Source organism: Balearica regulorum, chromosome 6 (genome assembly GCF_011004875.1).
Source record: "Balearica regulorum gibbericeps isolate bBalReg1 chromosome 6, bBalReg1.pri, whole genome shotgun sequence".
Lineage (NCBI taxonomy): Eukaryota > Metazoa > Chordata > Aves > Gruiformes > Gruidae > Balearica > Balearica regulorum.
Window position 1 is genome coordinate 20,751,859 of NC_046189.1, and position 18,524 is coordinate 20,770,382.

An 18,524-nucleotide genomic window follows, 5' to 3' on the forward strand; every position below is an offset into this window, starting at 1 on the left:
CTCTTAGAAAGTTGTTGGAGAAAAAACCATGAATGTTTTAGTGATTTTTTTGAATGCTTTAGTATTACTAAACATGAAATTTTTTTGTTTCTTACAGCCACAGGAGAAGCTGGCAAGCAGAGAGAAGAGCATGCAAGACAGATTACGCCTGGGGCATTTTACAACAGTTCGTCATGGTGCTTCATTTACTGAACAGTGGACAGATGGCTTTGCATTTCAAAATCTTGTGAAGTTAGTCAATGCTATGTTCTTAAAATTGTCACTAATTGTTAGTTCCCTCTAGTGGATTTTTTTATTACTAAGGTTCTAGGATTGGTGCCGCTTTTCATACATTGTATTTTGGTTTGCCTTTTGAGGACTGAGAATGCAGTACAGAACTCCCTTAATCAACTGAGAGAATACTAAGACTGGGTGTCTTTGAAAGACAGTTTAGTTTCACTTAATTTTAACTATCCTTAGAAAAGCAAGACTACTAAATGAGCAGCATGTAATTATTCAGCTCAGCTGGTAGAAAGAGCTATAAAACTAAATCAATGATTTTTCAAGCAGCTAACCATGTATCACTGGTGATCATTGGGGCAGATGAGGTCTGTGAAGTTCTCATTGGTCACAAAGGTGTTGCCTGCACATCCATCACTGCAGCAGCTTTTTCAGGTATCCAGCTCCTTGGTGCCATGAAGGAGGAGCGACAAATCTGGCAGCCTCAGATAGGGTCTAGTGCAAGTGGATGGGGGAAAGCAACCAACTGGAAAAGAGCTGCTGCAACAGGTATTTCAGCAGAGTTGGGGCCAAGGAAAGGGCTCTGGGAGACCAGCAGAGATGGTGGTAAAATAATTATGCAATGCCTCAAAAGGTGTTCTTTGGTAATGAGTCTGATTCAATCTCTGGATATATATAGAGAGATTAATAAAAATAATTCACTAAAATTTTAATTTTTGATGGGCAATATGTAGTCTTAGCATTACGTGATTGCCTAGGGCACTGTTTTTTTAAGACAATCTCGAAAACAATATGTATATGTGTTTTGCATAAAAGCTGTACTTGTTTGCCATATAACCAAACTGATTTATTTGGAAATGGTCAGATCAACTTCAATATTTGGCCTATAAAAATCAAGTACTCTCTATTGACTCTGTTACATTTCTTTTGATGGTATAAAAGAAGGTATCCACCAGCTTGGATACTTTTTCTTTCTTTTCCTGTGGAGAAATCATGTGTAATGCTTTCAAAACCAAACCAAAACAACCCCAAACCCAAATAAAACCCACCACATATTTCAAAAGTAAGTTGTGCCAAACTAGCAAAATTTTTCCGCCTCATGAAGAACATTGGTGTTCTTTTCCTGGAAATATTTTCACATGTACAGCAAGTTTTCTAAAAATTTCTTAATGCTTTATCAGTTAAAAATATAGTTCTCTAAAAAATGCAAAATGATGAAACTTTAATAAAGCTTTTTTTTGGGGTTTACAGGCAGCAAGAATGGGTGAATCAACAAAGGGAAGACATTGAAAGGCAAAGAAAGCTCCTGGCCAAGCGAAAGCCTCCAACTACAAATAATTCTCAGGCACCATCTGCCAATTCTGAACCCAAGCAGAGGAAAAATAAAGCTGTGAATGGGGCAGAAAACGATCCCTTTGTTAGACCCAATTTACCACAGCTGTAAGTTTAACATTTCAATCAGTCTTTTACATAAATTCTCAGATATTGTCTGTGTGAGTTCTATTCAAATAACAGCATAAAAAGACACTCAGTATATTCAGCAGCTATATTCTCACTGAGCACTTGCTGATGTTAGGGAAATTTGCACCACTGCCTATGAAGATGCTATACAATTGCCCAATTTATTTTTGGTAAAGTCACTAGAGAAAGACCCGTTCTGTGTTTATGCAATGTTCCTTCTGTTTTCCTGATCTAGAGGAGTCCTGATTCTGGTTTCCTACTCTTGTAATGTCACTGCTACCTATTGAACTTTTCTTGATCCACATTGGTTTAGGAGCCTCTCCTTTAGTTAGAGATTATTTCATTTTTCATATAACAGTCTTTAGCTGACAAGAAAAGGGGTTTTTTAGCCTTTAGTATTTCAAGACGTGTCTAAAAACAAACAGAAAAAAAAAAAATCTTCTTTTCTGAATGCTAGATCCTGAGAGCAACTTTCAGAAGTTAGTGATTCCATTTCACATATTGACAATATTGAACATTCTTGTCATTTAAACATAAAAATTGAGACCTATCAAAGAATTCTCCATTTTTCAAGTGACATTTTTTCCTGCAGACAGACATGGTATAATTCAAGGCACAGATAGATGTGTTCTCCACATTTAACATGAGTATTTTAAGAAGTTGCTGCTTAGAGATACTAGTTATTGCCCTTGGTGCTAAGTGGCTGCAGCTGATACTGTATCTGTTCCTAGTCAGCTTAAATAAAAAGTAAGTAACTAGGGTTAAAAAAACTGACAAATTAATCTATGTTACTTTGCAAAAGTAGGATACATGTGTTGAACATGGTCACCTCTCACTTGTGGAGGTAGTAATTGATACTTCTGGAGTGGGGGGTAAATAAATTACTCTGTTTAAATCCGTGAAATACGTACATTTGGATCATCAGTTTGAAGACAGCTGCATATGTTTTGCATAATACATCATTCTTAAAGTTCACATTGTGAAATTGTTTGGCTGTGACAAAAATATCATGAAAATACAGTAGTAAGGCTAGTGATGTAAGAAATTCTTGATTAGTGTTACTCGTGTATTTTAGTAGAGAGCTGAAGAGTCATCACTCAGATTGATTCTTTAGTAGTACTTCGTGCCTGTATTTCTTCCTAGAAAATAATTAATACTTCTGAATAGTACGGTAAAGATTACTGTCATGTTAAAAATATCTTTTTGTTTGAATGTAACACCTCTTGTTACTAGAAGTAACATCTAAGTATGGAAAAGACCTGTAAAATTACAGAACTTGTAATTTGCCAGCTTTTGGCCATGTCTTCATTTACGTTAAATTTCCAAAATCTTACTGCTGCTTTAGGAGGTGATAAAATATGCATTTGGGAAAAAATACAAAAGATGTTCAAATTATTAAGAAGAACAAGATGAATTCTATTAATAAATCTATAATAGACTTAGGAATATTTCTGTTTTATGCAGTTTTAAATAATTTCCAATGACTAAAAACTTTTCAAATTTCAATTTCATTTGGCTTAAACCAGTTACATGTTACGTAACTTGCTGGTTATGAATTGCCAGAGAACAATCAAAATTGCCCTTTTGTATCTAATGCTAGCATAAATGTAAGCTGTTACTGAATCAAAACTGTTTCACCTTTAAGTATCCTAATTTGATCATTTTGTAATCTAGATATGAGATGGCTTGCCTGTATGATAAGCTTATAAATTTTGTTTCAGACCTTTGAGAAGGTCTGTAACGTGTCCTGAGATCACAGAATCATTAAGCCGCATCGTGCTCTTAGGCATTTACTTGAAAGAGGTTTTTTAATGTTTGTATTTAGGATTCATTATAGTTTTGTATAGTAGTATTATGTGCTGACTCCTCTCTATTTCTCAGTATGGAATTAAATATGTTTTGTGTATCTTGGTAAAATAATTATTAATTGTGCATTTCCATTTTAGAGCAAATTTGTCATCTGCTGTATGTGATTTGCTCCTGTTACATTGTGCTTATCACTGTTTCTGTGTTACTTCAGAAGTAATGATCTTAATTAGTACAGCCAAATGGAAGAGGCTCTGTTTATATGAGGCATGGGGAAATGCAGAGCTGCTTGAGATTAATGAACTAAACCAGTAGTAAATCAGTACAACATATAGGCAAGTGATTAGGCAGATCTTTTTTAAACAAACGAACAACTTGCTAGCAGTTGTTAGCAACAAGTGTCTTTACCACTGTGTTGTTTGCTTTAGAAGTGTCTCCAGCTGCAGGTATTGACAAGACAAAATGATCTATAGCTTTGTAACAAGCAGCATTATTGAAGCCCTTTCAAAACAGGTGTTAACTGTTTTGAAATGGATTGAAGGTGTTGCCTGAGGCATTCTTAATAAGGGTATTGTTTTAGTTTACCCAAATATACTATGGCCTCTAATACAAATTTAAAAAATGTTTGCGCTGAAGTTACTAGTATAAAAGTGGCCATCTGCCAGTGTCCTGTGAGTGAATGGTGGGTTTGGCGTTTCAATAATGTGCTGCAGATGAGTCTAAACACTGTCCTGGTTTTCATCATTCTTTCCCTTTTTGTGGCCTAAATGAAAACTAAAAAGTAGTTTCAATTTTGAGATCTCTCTTTTCTACTGAACAAAGTAATTTTATTAGTCTTACATGAAAGGAATAAATTGAAATTTATTTAAAGAAAAAACACTTATTTGCAGTAGAGGTTGCCTTCTTAGCCCTGGAAAAATCTTTGAAAACTCTACTGTTTGGAGACTTGAGAGATTATAATGCTAGTCCCCACTTTTTGGAAGCAGCTCTTATTTCACTAGACAATTATTTCCAGGAGCAATGTTTTATTTAGTTTAGGTGGCATAGTCCTTCCTGTGCAGCTTCAGCCGTGTCAGTTGTATTCACTTCCCAGTCACCTCTTCCTCTGCTTCCTAGTTCCTCTGTGGGAGTCTGTGTGCATCCTTGTCCCTGCATGCAGTTTGGAATAGGAAAGCAGAGGGAGCTGGCAGAGTTTGTTACTGTAGCTGAACAAATGCATCATTTAGAGAGAGCATTCTGTTCTGTATGGAACAAATAAAAATATTTTCAGAAACTTTACAGGCTGAAATGCCAACAATGTGTCTGGGCTTTACAGGACAAGTAGAGACAGCTTCTTTCCTGGGGCAGTCTCTTTCTAAGGGAGACGTGGAAACAATGGGCAAAAAGACCTCACGGAAGGCTTTGCCTTGGTCAGCAGCTGCCCATCCTTGTAGAAATTCGAGAAACTAGAGTGAGAATAAGGTTGGACCAAAAAAGGAACGCTTCAGAAACTGTAGCCAAAAACATGTATTCAATATGTGTGTGGCTGTTTGGGGGCATGGCTGCATTTTGCTGTGCTTAGGTATCCAGGACGATTTTTCAACTGGGAAAAGGTGGGAGGAGAGATGGTTGTAAATGCGCCTGGCTTGATCATCATGAAAACCAAGGAGAATGTGGCCATTTTGGTTTTTTGTCTTGTCTGTACCTACTAGTAAGAGTGTTTTGATCATGGAAGAAGGTTTTGTCTGAACTTGTAAGGAAGTGCAAAGATTGGATTTGTCTACCCATGCATATCAAAGCCTTTGAAATCTGGCTATGAGAACACTTTTAAATGACTGAAAGGCCTATTTTTGCTAATTAAATATTTAAATTGGTGGTAATCAAGCCTTTCAGGCCAGGTAAGCTGTCCGCTTTCTTCCAGCGACAAGTAAAGGTGACATACTATGGCCCTACATGTTACAGGAAAATTACGCTACATGCACAGAGCATGGCCACTGCTTTTTTGGGAATTCCAGTAATTCATTGCATTTGTATTATAGTTCATTTGGCTGTAGACAGTTAAAATACAGCATTTATTACACAGTAATTTTGAGCAGAAAAGATCACAGTCAGGACCAGACTGTTACCAGATTCATTCATGCAACCTACTGCCAGCTGCCCTTCTTCCCCGACTTTTCTCAGATTAGCCTGAAGCCTGACTATCCAACTCAAGTTCATTTAGTGGATGGCAGCAGCCTGTTTCTGGCCAATGTCCCTCCCCTGTGCTCCTCAACCTTTCTTCCTCTGCATCTGATGAGACCTGTGTGTCTCAAGTGGTGGAGGAGCAACCCCTTCCGCAGGAAATAGCGGTGTCTCATAGGTCACTTCTGTTTTCAGAAGGCATCTCCAGTGTGGCACTGCCCTGCAGAAGTGGTGGGTGGATGCAGGTGAGATGCAATGGGCTGATGGGAAGCAGGCTGTAGGCTTTCAGCCTGTGCAACAAGGTGGTGGCCTATAGCCAGAAAACAGACAGCATACACACTGTCATTGTTTTGCTGCTGTTTGTCTTGTGCTATTTTAATATGAATATAAGTACAGTATATTTACAGATAAAAAGTCATAAACTACTACTTCTAAAAAAAAAAAAGTAAATGTTTTTGAATATGAGGGAGTAAAGCTTTGTTTTTCATGAGTAAACGAAACAAAATCCGAAGTGACTATGTCTGCATGCAGTTCAGTGTTTTATATGCCTTCCTCCAAAATGCAGTGGTCAGTAACAACAGTTTCAAATTGCTGTGAATCATGCTGTGCCTCTAATAGAGTTAGATTTGTAAGGAAATAGAAAAATGGAAAACAGTCATTCATTGGTATATAGCATGGAAACACGGAAGGAGTGACTTCGAATCTTAATGTTTTCAATATGACCTCTAACTCATGCTCTGTGCCCAAGAGCACAGAGTTTTAAGAACTTTTTGGAAGGCAGTACTTGCTAGAGCTGTCTAGGCACTTTGTCATAACTGTGTAGATAGCTGGGGTTTTATAAAAAGGACCAGATTTCATATGTTATGTTAGTTTTTCAGGGGACCTATGGTTTTAGGGCTCTCAGTGTTCAATGAAAATTCTGGAAGGTCATGTCATAAACTTCATATTTTCAGTGTATTTTACTTGTGGTTCAGCTTTGCTAAGCCACCTAAATATTATTCTTCCTGAGAAAGACAAACTTCACTATCTTTCTGGAAATGCACAAACCTATAATTTATACTGCAGACAAGAATCTGGAAAAAATAATATTCAACCTCGTACGCATTGGCATTGATCCTTTGCCTTTTTTAATTGAGAACTTAATCCATGTTAGAGTAATTGTTTGAGTAGAAATATTGAAAAAAATGTCAGGGATGCTGCTGTGACTTGTCTAGTGTGGCCTCAATGCTCTCTTTGATAGGTCTAGCAGATGTATTAGAGCAGGAATTAGAGCATTGTTTTATGAGGTTTCTTGCTGTTGTTTGGACTGTACAGAGAATGCATTGCCAGCTTTCCTAGCTATTGAGACACCCCACCTCACATTTGCTTTAATGCCTCTTCTTTTAAGATGTAAGTGTAAATTGCTTAAACCCAGAGGAGATTCTGCCAGGAAAAGAATATAAATGTTTGGTCCCAAAATCTGGTGCTAAGGGACCTTTTGCCTTTCTTGGAGAGGCAAATTTTCTCACTCTATTGCCTTCAGAGTGTTTGGGGATGTCTGTTGACTGGAATACAAGGCTGCTTTTCATTCCAGTAGGAGAAAAAAAAAAAAAAGATGCAGGATAACTTTGTATGATACTTCTTAAAAGAAAGGATTGCTTCCTTCTCAGATTCTAGCAGGATGTGATCATGGCTGCTTTTGTCACCTGATCCGAGTGTTTTCTGTACATTATAGACCAGAAGGCTGATGAAGTAACTACAGTCTTGTGAAACTGTTTCCAGGTTCTTGGAAATTTAGGAGCTGTGGTCAAAAAAGAATCCAGCAATTTCACTAATATTCATAGAGAATATCTGGTCAACTCAAACTTCTGTCCTGGCCAAGTCAGAAAAGGGGCAGTGAAATTCAGTATTTATGAAATCAGGAATAGGAAAGGGCTCTATGAAAGCTTCAAAACCACCAGATTTTATCCTGAAAAGATGCAGTCCTTTATTGACAACTTTCGAGACACAATAAGTACAGGGTTTTAAAATTCTGAAAACTATGGTGGACCTCATCCAAATTTAAAAGGGAGAAAGAAGTCTTACAGTTTATTAGATTTCTGCAAATTTTATCAAAGTTGGCATTTGCTGTAAGAGAAATCTGAATTGCTGTCCCTCATCTCTGGGGAAACTACTGGTGATTCTCAACACACTCCAGTTCCTTAGACTTGCAGTATGAACAGCATGTATAGCCTTCTATACACTTTATGTAACTTACCTTCCCAGGACAGTTGATAATTGAACCCACTAAAATGTGGACTTTGTGAAAATGTGTTATGCTGTTATTTTTAACTTTGCATCATGCAAGAAATAGTAGATCTAGGCAAAACAAAATGTTTAATTTTAATTTGTTCTTAGGGATTTGTGTGAATCCTTTCAAGGAGGCCATACCTCTTTCTCCTTCCCCATTCCCTGTTCCCCTTCATACACATGTAGTTTCTTCTCTGGAACTTAAAGTCTGGTTTCTTTTCTTTGGTGGTTTGTATTCTGTGGTTTTTTTTGTTCATTTGTCAGATGGTTACTGCATGCAGTCAGTTCCTGGGTTTCTTAGTTACTAATCTGTATGAGTAGTCTAGATCTGGATGATAACTGACTTTGTGTCCTAGCAAATGTACAGACACTGAGGGACCACTGAATTAATTGTAGCCAGGAATCTTCTCAAAGGAAGATGAAAAGCGAACAAGCAAAAGAGTCGTGTGCAATTGAAAACTGAATTTGTAGTCTCATGCAAAATGTAGTGTTAATGAACTTGGAATGTATATTTTTGCACTACATTCTTTAAATCACAGCTCAAAAGCATAGTGTTGTCAGTCTGGTCTAGTTGGTTTCTGGATCTCCATCCTTTGATCCATTAAGTGTTAGAGTTGAAAACCAAGCAGTGGAGTAACATCAGCTAAAATACTGGGATGGTGATATGATTCAGGATGCACCCAGATAATCGAACAGGCTGTCTGACAGAACAGAAATAGTCCAGTGGGAGAGGCAGTTAATGTTCCAGAATACGAGACACAGAGGCATTCTGTAAGTAAGTTTTGACCCTGAAATTACTAACCAAGATGTTCAGATGGTTCAAAAATGTAGTCCTAGTATTGTGGTAGTAAATAATTAACATAAGATACTGTATTTACTGTAGTATTTAAGTAAGAATGCTATTGTTTTATTTACCATCATATAAAGCTACAATTACATGCTTGTTTTGTTTTGTTTTTCCAGTTTGACTCTAGCAGAGTATCATGAACAGGAAGAAATCTTCAAACTTCGATTAGGACATCTCAAAAAGGTATGTATATGGTCTGTTATTCTAAGGGGGTTTTTGACCATGCCTGAAACGCTAAAAAACAGTAGTATCAAAATAAGGAGAGGGCTTGTTGAGAGCTATCTGGTTAGAAAACATGTAATATTACAAGTGCTGTACAATTTTATGCGTAATAGTGGGTTTCCTTTTTTTTTTGTTCAACTTACCATAAACACTAGGAGTATAGGGGAGTAGTAGTGAGTATCTAGTGTAACACTGTACTGATTCTTGAATCCTTCTAACAGTGGTAACAGGAATGATGCCACCAATACTGCTCTTATTTCAGAGCTGACGAAGTAGAGTCAGCCAAGTTTGATATATGAGCTTTTCATGTTAGTTTTTGACCTTTAAAAAGGTCCAATTTACAAAGCATTGCATTTCTGACTGAATATCATGTTTTGATCATCTACGGTATCTGCTTCTTTTTTTTTATCAGTTAGCATACTACCTGTTGGAAGATAGAATATAATTTTCCTACTTTTATGGAAAATCTTTTCCCTGTATCTTAAACTATTTTTGTAGTCAGATATTTTACTCCAGTTTTTGACTTTTGAAAAAAACCAGCAGTACTTTTTTTCCTTGAAGCCCATCATTCTAATAAATCTGTGTAATGAGATAATTATGATATTAACAAACTATTGCTTATTCAAGCAAAACTTTTGAGGAATAACCTATGAAAAAAAAGGAATGACAATTGAAGCAGGCAACAAATGTGAAAGGAAAGTACCTTCATCTGCTGAGGCAGTAGTTGTTGAGATGTCAGTCAAAACAGGTCATAGTGGTTTTCCCCTTGAAATGTTGCAAGAGTGTTTCAGGCCTGTTCTCTTCAAATGTACAAGTCGCGTGTTACAAATCCTACTATAATAAACTGAATTTGGCCCTTTGAGAACACTGATGCTGTTTTTAAAGAGTATGACAAGAAAGTACTTGAATCTGTGGTAGGGAATCTGCATATAAACTTGTTAGCACTGGTGAATTAGACTGCCCACATTGTTAATGCTTTAGAAATAGCATCAGCTTCACATGAAATTCTATTATGAAATTCTGTAGGGTTTTTTTCCATGCTTTAGTTTTTTGAAGTCTAATGGAAATTTTAAGTGACATACAAAAGAAGCTGTTACAAGGTTGTTTAATACCCAAATTTTGTTTTCACCTTGAACATCAATGCTAGGGTACTCTGTATAAGAAGGAAATTCCTTGACTAAATGCCAGACGGGAAACAAATGTTATTTTTTAGCGAATCATGTTTGAATATATCTGAAAATAATAATAAAAATACATACTTGCATTTTCATTCTTACGTGCGATACCGATTTTGTTGTTAACTAAGAAAAACAGTTTTATCATCTTCTTTTTACATGGTTATATTTCTTCCCTAGTGCTTCTTTGCGGGTTACGTTTTTTTTCTTCTTTCCTTCTGCATATGCTGTTTTGCTGTCTGCTCCTCTTCCTTTTCACTCTCCAGATGCTTTCCTGGTGCTCTTATTTTTGGTGCCCTGTACATGCTGCCACCACCAGTTTTCTTTTCCTTCTGCTCCCCAGGAAATTCTTTTCCAGCTAGAAGCTTTGGTCCTGGAGAGAGGCTCTTGTTTTCTCACTTCCTTTTATATAGCAGTGACCTGAGGCAGCTAAGCTGGTTCATTCTTGCTTAAAGGTATTCACAGCCTGAGTGTCCTAAATAACAGCTGGAAACAATGCAACCAGCCAGTTCTCTTTGGACTAACATTGGCCTATGAACCACATTTTGAGAACCACTGAATTGCATAATATATGAACAAAAAAGCCCGAAAGAGGCGTAACTGATGGATTTTTTTTTTTTTTTTTTTTTGGTCAGCCTTTGGGAAGAACATAGACAATTGTGTGTCTATAAGTGTGTAGCCTTTTGCGAGGGGGGAAAGGGCTAGAATTCTTTATAAAGGACTATTGGGTTATGAGGAACTGCGTATCATTTCAGGATGTTTAACGGAGAACTGCAAGGATGAATCTAAATATATTTTTTAAAAAAAAATTTAACACTGTATAAACAGAAAAGAAAGAAAAAAATGTTAGGAAAAACAAATGGTCCACCCAGATCTGCTAGCAGATTAGTGTTACTTAGCACAGCTTTTAAATTATTAGGAATTTGATTTTTGTTATCTGGGTGGAGGTTCATCTAGTGTCTTGTTTTAGGATGAGAGGGTTTTTCCTTAGCTTATGGGGAAGTATTCAGGATACCCACTGAAATCATCTACTCCATACTCCTCAACTCATTGGAAATATGATCATTTAATGTGTGTTTTAGATTATATAAATACAGTTGTTGTTTCAGGATGTGGTTTTATGATATACAATGTTTGGAAATACCAGCTTTACAGCATTTTCTCTCCCCTCTGCTGACTTCTTCATCCACTCCCTTGTGCCATGAGTTGTTGCCCTCTTGCTTTTACCAGCACCGTCAGGTTGTGCAGTCACAGTATAAATTGGATTGGAGAACTGATCTAGCTTCTTTCAAAAACCAAATATGTATCTTTTTGTGAGGCTTGCTGCTTCTTTTTCTTTCTTTTTTTTTTTTTTTTTAAAAAAAAAGATTGATTAGTTTTCCAGTTTGGTTCAACATGTGGCTGTACAAGAGGCTGTGCCAAAATAACAAGAGATGATGTGGGGCACTGCTTCCACTGGCATTGCTACTAGAAAAAAAACAAAACCAACGTATCAGATGCCAGGTCTTCTTTTTCTTTTTCAGCTAGAATAATTCCATAATAATGAGCTATCTGGTATGGACTAATTTTGTCTCCCTTTTATTCAAACTTCCAAAACTTCTAGAGATACTAACTCTGAAATCGATATAACCTTTTCTACAGCGTCTTTCCATGAGTGTACATTTTTCACTTTGAGTATAGATAAATAGGTTTCCACAAATTAGGCATTGTCAATTCTTTTTTTTTTTAGGGAATCTGAATAAACAACTATTTCAGTGTTCTCTAATATGTAGCATAAAGATGAGATAAATTTAAGGGCTGAAATTAGTTAGGAAATCTGCTCGTACCTGACATGCTTCTTTTGAAATTGCACTCAAAATCTTAGGCAATACACATTCTGCATTTGTAATTTTAATAAGATATAAATGAAAAACTCTTTTTAAATTAGCTTGGTTTTTGTGTTTTATGTCAACACCTTAAGAACGCTACTGCTGTAATGACATTCTTTTATTCTTTTTTTGGTTTGCACTTCAGCCTTTTAATGTTTTAAAAGTCTTTTTTCTTAATTTGTCGGTTTGTACAAAATCTATAACTGCGTATATCTCAGGTTTTTTCTTTGTACATCAATTTCAGACCGCTTCCCAGATAATTTCTCTCCTTGGCTGAGGTACAAAACCCAGCTGCCTCTCATTTCAAATAGCATCCCTACAGTGCAGAACAAAACTCTGAACATCCCATTACCTGTGGGTTCATGGACAGAAAGGTTCCTTGAAACAGGCTTTTGCCTTATCTTTCTGAATTTTTCTAGCTTTAAGAGAAAAGCAGTGCTTTCTTCTAGTTCAGCAGGGTTTTGTATGTAATGTTCCTCCATCACCACTAGTATTGATGCAGGGGTAAAAATATCCTTTTCAAACAGGGAGTAAATGAGCTTTTATATTTCATTCTTTTCATTTGCAGGAGGAAGCTGAAATACAAGCAGAACTTGAACGTTTGGAAAGAGTTAGGAATCTTCACATAAGGGAACTGAAAAGAATAAATAATGAAGATAATTCACAGTAAGAGACTCACTGTCTTAATTTTGCATGTCTGTTTTTAAAATAACGCTCTAAAATCACATTTTACCTACTGGAGAGAGGCTCATTCATAAATTTTTCTTTGGTTCTCTTTGTTTATGCATATATTTTAAACACCAACTTATTTAAACTTTTAAAAATACAGACTTATTTATAATTTGGTTAACTTATTAATGGTTTTTATGAATATGCAAGAAATAACATAGATACACAGTTTATAGTACAGGAGAGCTAAAACTTGCTACACCATATGACTAGGCTAAAAATAATACTTGTAAGGAAACCTAATGCAATTCACTTAGCTAACAATAATGCCAAAAAATGGCAGGGAGGTTTGATGCAGCAGCAGCGATTTTGTGATGCAGTTAAAATTAGTTTTGGTTTTATTGCCCTGTGATTTCATTCCTGCTAGGTACAGGTACCTAGTAGGAAAAAGACAAATGCAAAGTCTTTTGTATTATGTTAAATGTTACTCTGTACTTCAGCTTGCATGGCAATATATCATAATGTTAAACTGTTACTTAATATTAGCTATTACTACGTAGATGTGAAGGTAATACATAACAAAAAAAAAAAAGCCTGTTTTCCGTCATAGCAAATCAAACACTAACGCTAGAGTTTCACCAGCACTTCAAGCTGGCACTGTTGCTTGAAAGAAACTGGTTCTGTCTATCCCTGACTACTTCATTATGCCCTTGCCGTGTTTCCTTTCACGTGCTTGCAATGGCATTTCTGTACTGAACAGACACTGGAAAATGATCGAAGTTAAAACCAGTACCTGTGGTTTCTTTTTCTGTATTAATTTTAACCCTGGATCAATTACCTGGTCTTGTTCTTTGCCCCAGTTGCCAAAATGTTTATGCTGCCATGAGAAGAGAGGGCAGTGCAAGGGGGGAATGAGCAGCCAGGGGGAAGGAAATGATGAGACTGGGCTTGTTTCTTTCTGCACTATCAAATATTTATGGAACAGCCTTAAGACTTTAGTATTTTATTTTGCTCTTTAGACACAATAGAATTATATATACGTACACTAAGACCTAAAGCAATAGGATGTAAGATTGCACTTAACTGTTTTAATGGTCGTCATACCTACCCTGCAGGAGTACAGAAAATGTTTGTTACCATGTGGCTATAGTGCTAACTGATAGCTAAATTAGTATTGTGTTTTGGATATGAAAAATAATGGGTATTGATGCTTACAATTTGATGACAGAATATTTTCTTTTAAAAATAAATGTCCTACAACAAATAAACAGTTCTTTGCAGACTGAATGGTAACTTTTTTAGTCATCTGTGTTAGCATTAGAAGAAATTTAAAAAAAAAGAAAGAGACCCTTCAACAGAAAGGAATAAATGCCACAGCAAAATCAAAGCCTTTGATGGGTGTGAATATTGCGTATGTGGGGGAAAGAGTGTCCAAATTACAGTCCCAGTTGAAAACAGAGTTACAGGACATGGACAAGCAGAATACTGCAGCTTCACTGCTCATTTTCTGCAGCGTTGACATATTTTATTGTACAGAATGACAAACTATAAACTGTACATTCATGTTTTTGTGGGAGTTTAGACTTGAGTGTTTACCAAGTGGCCAGGCTGCAGCTTACACTCATAATGTAGAAGACAGAAGCAATGGAGAAATCATTGAGGTCCGTAGCCCCTGCTGTCTTTCCTAGCACACCTTGGCAACTTGGCCATTTGATAAGGGAGAAGGTTCTGGAGCAAAGCAGCTGTTGGGTCCTGACTCAAATCCTGTTGGGTTTACAGCTTCCAGCTGTGGTGCAAAGCTGAGCTCGCTCTTGTTCCAGCAACGTTCCCCTCTACATCCCTCTACCCATGTGCACCCTCCCCAAGCATCCCAAATACAGACTGCAAACTCACCTGTTGGGAGTTCCAGCCTTGACAATGAAAAGCAGGAAATAGTGCCCAGTTTACAGATGGGTAAACTTGCATGTCTGCATGTGTTATTTACAGCTGCACTGCAATAACAGTCAAGTTGAGAGAGTGGGTTAGGGCTTCCCTGTCCGGGTTTAGAGCCCACATGATGCTGGGGCTACCTGCAAGGTGCAGGTTCTGAGCCACGGAGAGCCGCACAGAGTAGCAAAAGCAGCAGTGGAGAGGGAAGGTGGTAAGGTTCACAAGATTGGCCCTACATGTAATAGAAGGACCAAGAAAATATGAATCTAAATTTGTTGAGCGTGGTTTTAAAGAACTGGGCTACTGGTCACATGACAGCAATCGCCTGATGAGGCTACCTCTAAATTTATTACCTCTTCTATACTGAGTGCATTCCTTACTGTATGATTTTTTTTAAAATGTCTTTAGCATTGAAATACAGATTTTCATGAGGAAAAGGAAAGTTTTATGTTTAAAAGGGGCACAGTAACCAAGAATATGCATTTTCCCTCAAATACTTGACTACTGACCGTATCTCCAAAACTGTAGAAAACATGGAAGGATGGGATGACCTATTTGCAGACTAGCCCTAAACCCTTCCTTAAAGTGTTCTGTGGAGTATAATTGGCAGTCAGCCTTAGATTCGTGAGTGTAGTTGTCTCATGATTGCACTAGAAATGTGATGAGTATTCACCTCCCTTCCCCCTGGTTGGATGGAAGGATGTATTTTGTCTTCTGCGCATTTCAGGACAATGTGTGGTCCTTTTCTGTTATGCAGCATCATTTTGTGTTTAGAAGGAGTGTTTTCTTCTTGCTTTTGATTAGAGTACGATATTCAGTCCTTTGGTGTGTTTTCCCCATATTGCTGTTTGTTATTTGTTAATTTCTTAGTGATATGTAAAACCCATTTTGTTATAAAAGAGGCAGGTACGTACAACAGGTCTGGTCATGTTCCATGTGAAATTGGGAGTATATCCACCTCATCTGTTCCAGAAAGCTGAAGTTTGAGACTTCTCCAAAATTTGGCACAAGGAGAGAGCCCTTGTATCACATGTTTAAATCTAAGGGTGCTTTTCTTATCCTTACAAAAAAATAGAGAAAAATAACAAAAAGTTTGCCAGAATTTTTTTGAGGTTTAACAATGATGTTGTGGTAGCATTTCTATGCTAAATAATCAAAAGATACTGAAATTGGTCATGTTGTATAGTTGTGCCATGAAGTTACACATGGTGTAATATTGTTCAGCATATTAGATATTGCTAGTAAAAAAAAAAAAGCTCCATTTGAGAAGTAATAAGAGGTTTACATTTTAGACTCTATTCATATACCTTAAATAGAATTAAATGATTTTTTTTTTTCTTTTGAGATTTAAAGATCACCCCACGTTGAATGAACGATATTTATTACTCCATTTACTTGGACGAGGTGGCTTCAGTGAAGTATACAAGGTACAGTGTGTTGGGTCTGCTAAAGCTAATGTTTGAGCCATGTACATTTGTACATTTAATTTTCGAGGGAAGCAGAAGGATTGTAAGGTGGTATACTCTTTAAACACTGATTGAGCAAACTTTGATTAACCTGTGGAGGGGAGGTAGCGCTACAATAGACTTGTGAATTACATGCCAGTTATTTTCCTCTCTTTATTGGGTATTGTTTTTATCATCTTTGGTTATAGCTTTCCCATATTTGTGGGTTTCTTTTTTAGGCTTTTGATCTTTATGAACAACGATACGCTGCTGTGAAGATTCACCAGCTTAACAAAAGCTGGAGGGATGAAAAGAAAGAAAACTACCACAAGTAAATATTAATGATTTGTGCTTCATGTGTTAAATTGAATAGCATTTTATTGATTGTAGGAGGTTAATGTATCTATCTTCTTTTAGACATGCCTGTAGAGAGTATAGAATACACAAAGAACTGGATCACCCCCGGATAGTTAAACTATATGACTACTTCTCCCTGGATACAGATACGTAAGTGCATAAAATGATACATTTTCTCGAACTTGGCAAGGATTTTAGTGCTGTATATTAGATAAACAGAAATGAAGAGAATTTGAACAAAAATGCATTCTTGCTTTCAGCCAAAGCATTTAGGGTTTCCTTAAGGGGACTGAAAAAAAACCCAAAACACTAGTTGCAGAATTTTGTCTCAGCTAACTATTGCAGGCCGCCTATAAAGTGACGAAAACAGTGTTTTGCAACACCTGACTAGCAAGCCCTACAGGATATCCTGAGAGTGAAGGGGACATGCAGTGCTGTAATGTTTTTGGGCAGAGCAAGGGCTGCTCAGGGCAGCTCTGAAAGGCTGCTGTACCTTAGACAAGATTCCAAGACTAAATGACATCAGGAGCATTATTAGCCTAAGTGTAGCCCATGATCACTGGGCTGCACCTCTGCATGAAATTTTGTCATATCGTAAGGGATAGTAATATGCCTTCATTAAGAAACATGCCTACATAATAAGAGTTTTTTTAACTTAACCTCTTGTCAGTATGAATGCATTTTGGTGAGTATGAATGTTCTGGTTGGTAGCAAGTTTCATAGGCTAATAGTATCTCTACTTCTGGTTGTGCAGTTTGATAGGTTTATTTAACTTTGTTTCTCTGAATTCTACCCTAGGTTTTGCACGGTGTTAGAATACTGTGAAGGCAATGACTTGGATTTCTATCTCAAGCAACATAAATTGATGTCAGAGAAGGAAGCTAGGTCCATTGTAATGCAAATAGTAAATGCACTACGGTATCTCAATGAGATCAAGCCCCCTATTATACACTATGATCTTAAACCAGGTAAATGAGGAATGATACGATTGAAAATATCTTTTTTTATTAATCCTTTATTTTGTTTGTAATTCGTGCCTGAAAATATCAAATCTCTCTTCTGTATGTCAGGCTTATTGTAAACAACTGAAACAAGTGTACTTTTCTTTCTAGTTTTATTGCCAAAATCATCTGTCTTTTCTTTGGAAAAATGTTTGTCGTAACTTTTCTACTTTGTATTATTTTGATTTGAATTTGTAGAAAAAAAATTCATATAGCACATAGATACATACGTTGGCATTTAGCAATATAAACAGATCAGATCATTAGTTGGCTCAATCCTGTCTGATCGTTGTGGAACGCTCATGTGCAAATAATTTTTCTCTTACATATTTCTTACCCTGTAAAGGATTGATATAGGTAATAGACCACTTCCAGCATCCCAGCATAATCACTTCAAAACAGGACTTCACAGAAGTTTTCTTTACAATGAATAATAAGCATTGTCATAAACAATGTATTCTGTCTTGAATCCACGGCCTTTGTTTTACCACCTTGCATGAATGATGCTTGTATTCTTCGTGTACTTTAATCTGCTACACTGCCAATGGTAGGGTTTGTAATGTAGCTCTCATGCCAGCCTGTTTGCTTGCTGCTGTGTAATAAATTGTTCATACAGATTTCTCTCATGTTATGGAATTGTACAGAATGTATTCTTAGTCTCATGAGTTTTTGTTCTTAGAGAAACTTCATCAAGTAACTTTTATATCAAATTGTTGTACCACTTTAACACACAGAATAAGATTTGTAATTTTGCAGCAATTTCTTGGCATGATTTTGTGGCATGTGCAAGCCCTGAAACCTGCAGTGTGTAGGATTTGTCCTGGGCAAAAAAATACGAAACTTCGTTGTAACTGGTATACTGCTACGTTTTGGTGTTTCCTCCCTACGTTTTGTGTTTCCTTGCTGTCCAGCCAGCTCCCAGCTGAGGGAGCCATTTCAGATGATGATGATGACCTAGAGAGTTCCTGAGACTGCACTCAAATGTGTCAGTCAAGTTACTCTAGACTTGAGGATATAAAGATGATGTAAAGTTACCAGTTACCCCTCGTGAAGTTAGATGTTCCTGAAAATTGAACCTGGTTTTGAAAATAAAGCAT

At 36.8% G+C, this 18,524-nt stretch overlaps 1 protein-coding gene across 3 annotated transcripts in view; it reads left to right on the forward strand.

The window, feature by feature from the left end:
- The window catches only part of TLK1 (tousled like kinase 1), a 68,883-nt gene that overhangs the window by 42,635 nt on the left and 7,724 nt on the right, over positions 1-18,524 (forward strand). For all 3 annotated transcript variants that reach the window (XM_075756681.1, XM_075756682.1, XM_075756679.1), the window contains exons 10-17: positions 98-231; positions 1,471-1,659; positions 8,878-8,944; positions 12,595-12,692; positions 15,970-16,051; positions 16,309-16,400; positions 16,487-16,576; positions 17,225-17,394. In XM_075756681.1, coding sequence (XP_075612796.1) covers positions 98-231; positions 1,471-1,659; positions 8,878-8,944; positions 12,595-12,692; positions 15,970-16,051; positions 16,309-16,400; positions 16,487-16,576; positions 17,225-17,394 — 922 coding nt within the window. The remainder of the gene's footprint in view (positions 1-97; positions 232-1,470; positions 1,660-8,877; positions 8,945-12,594; positions 12,693-15,969; positions 16,052-16,308; positions 16,401-16,486; positions 16,577-17,224; positions 17,395-18,524) is intronic.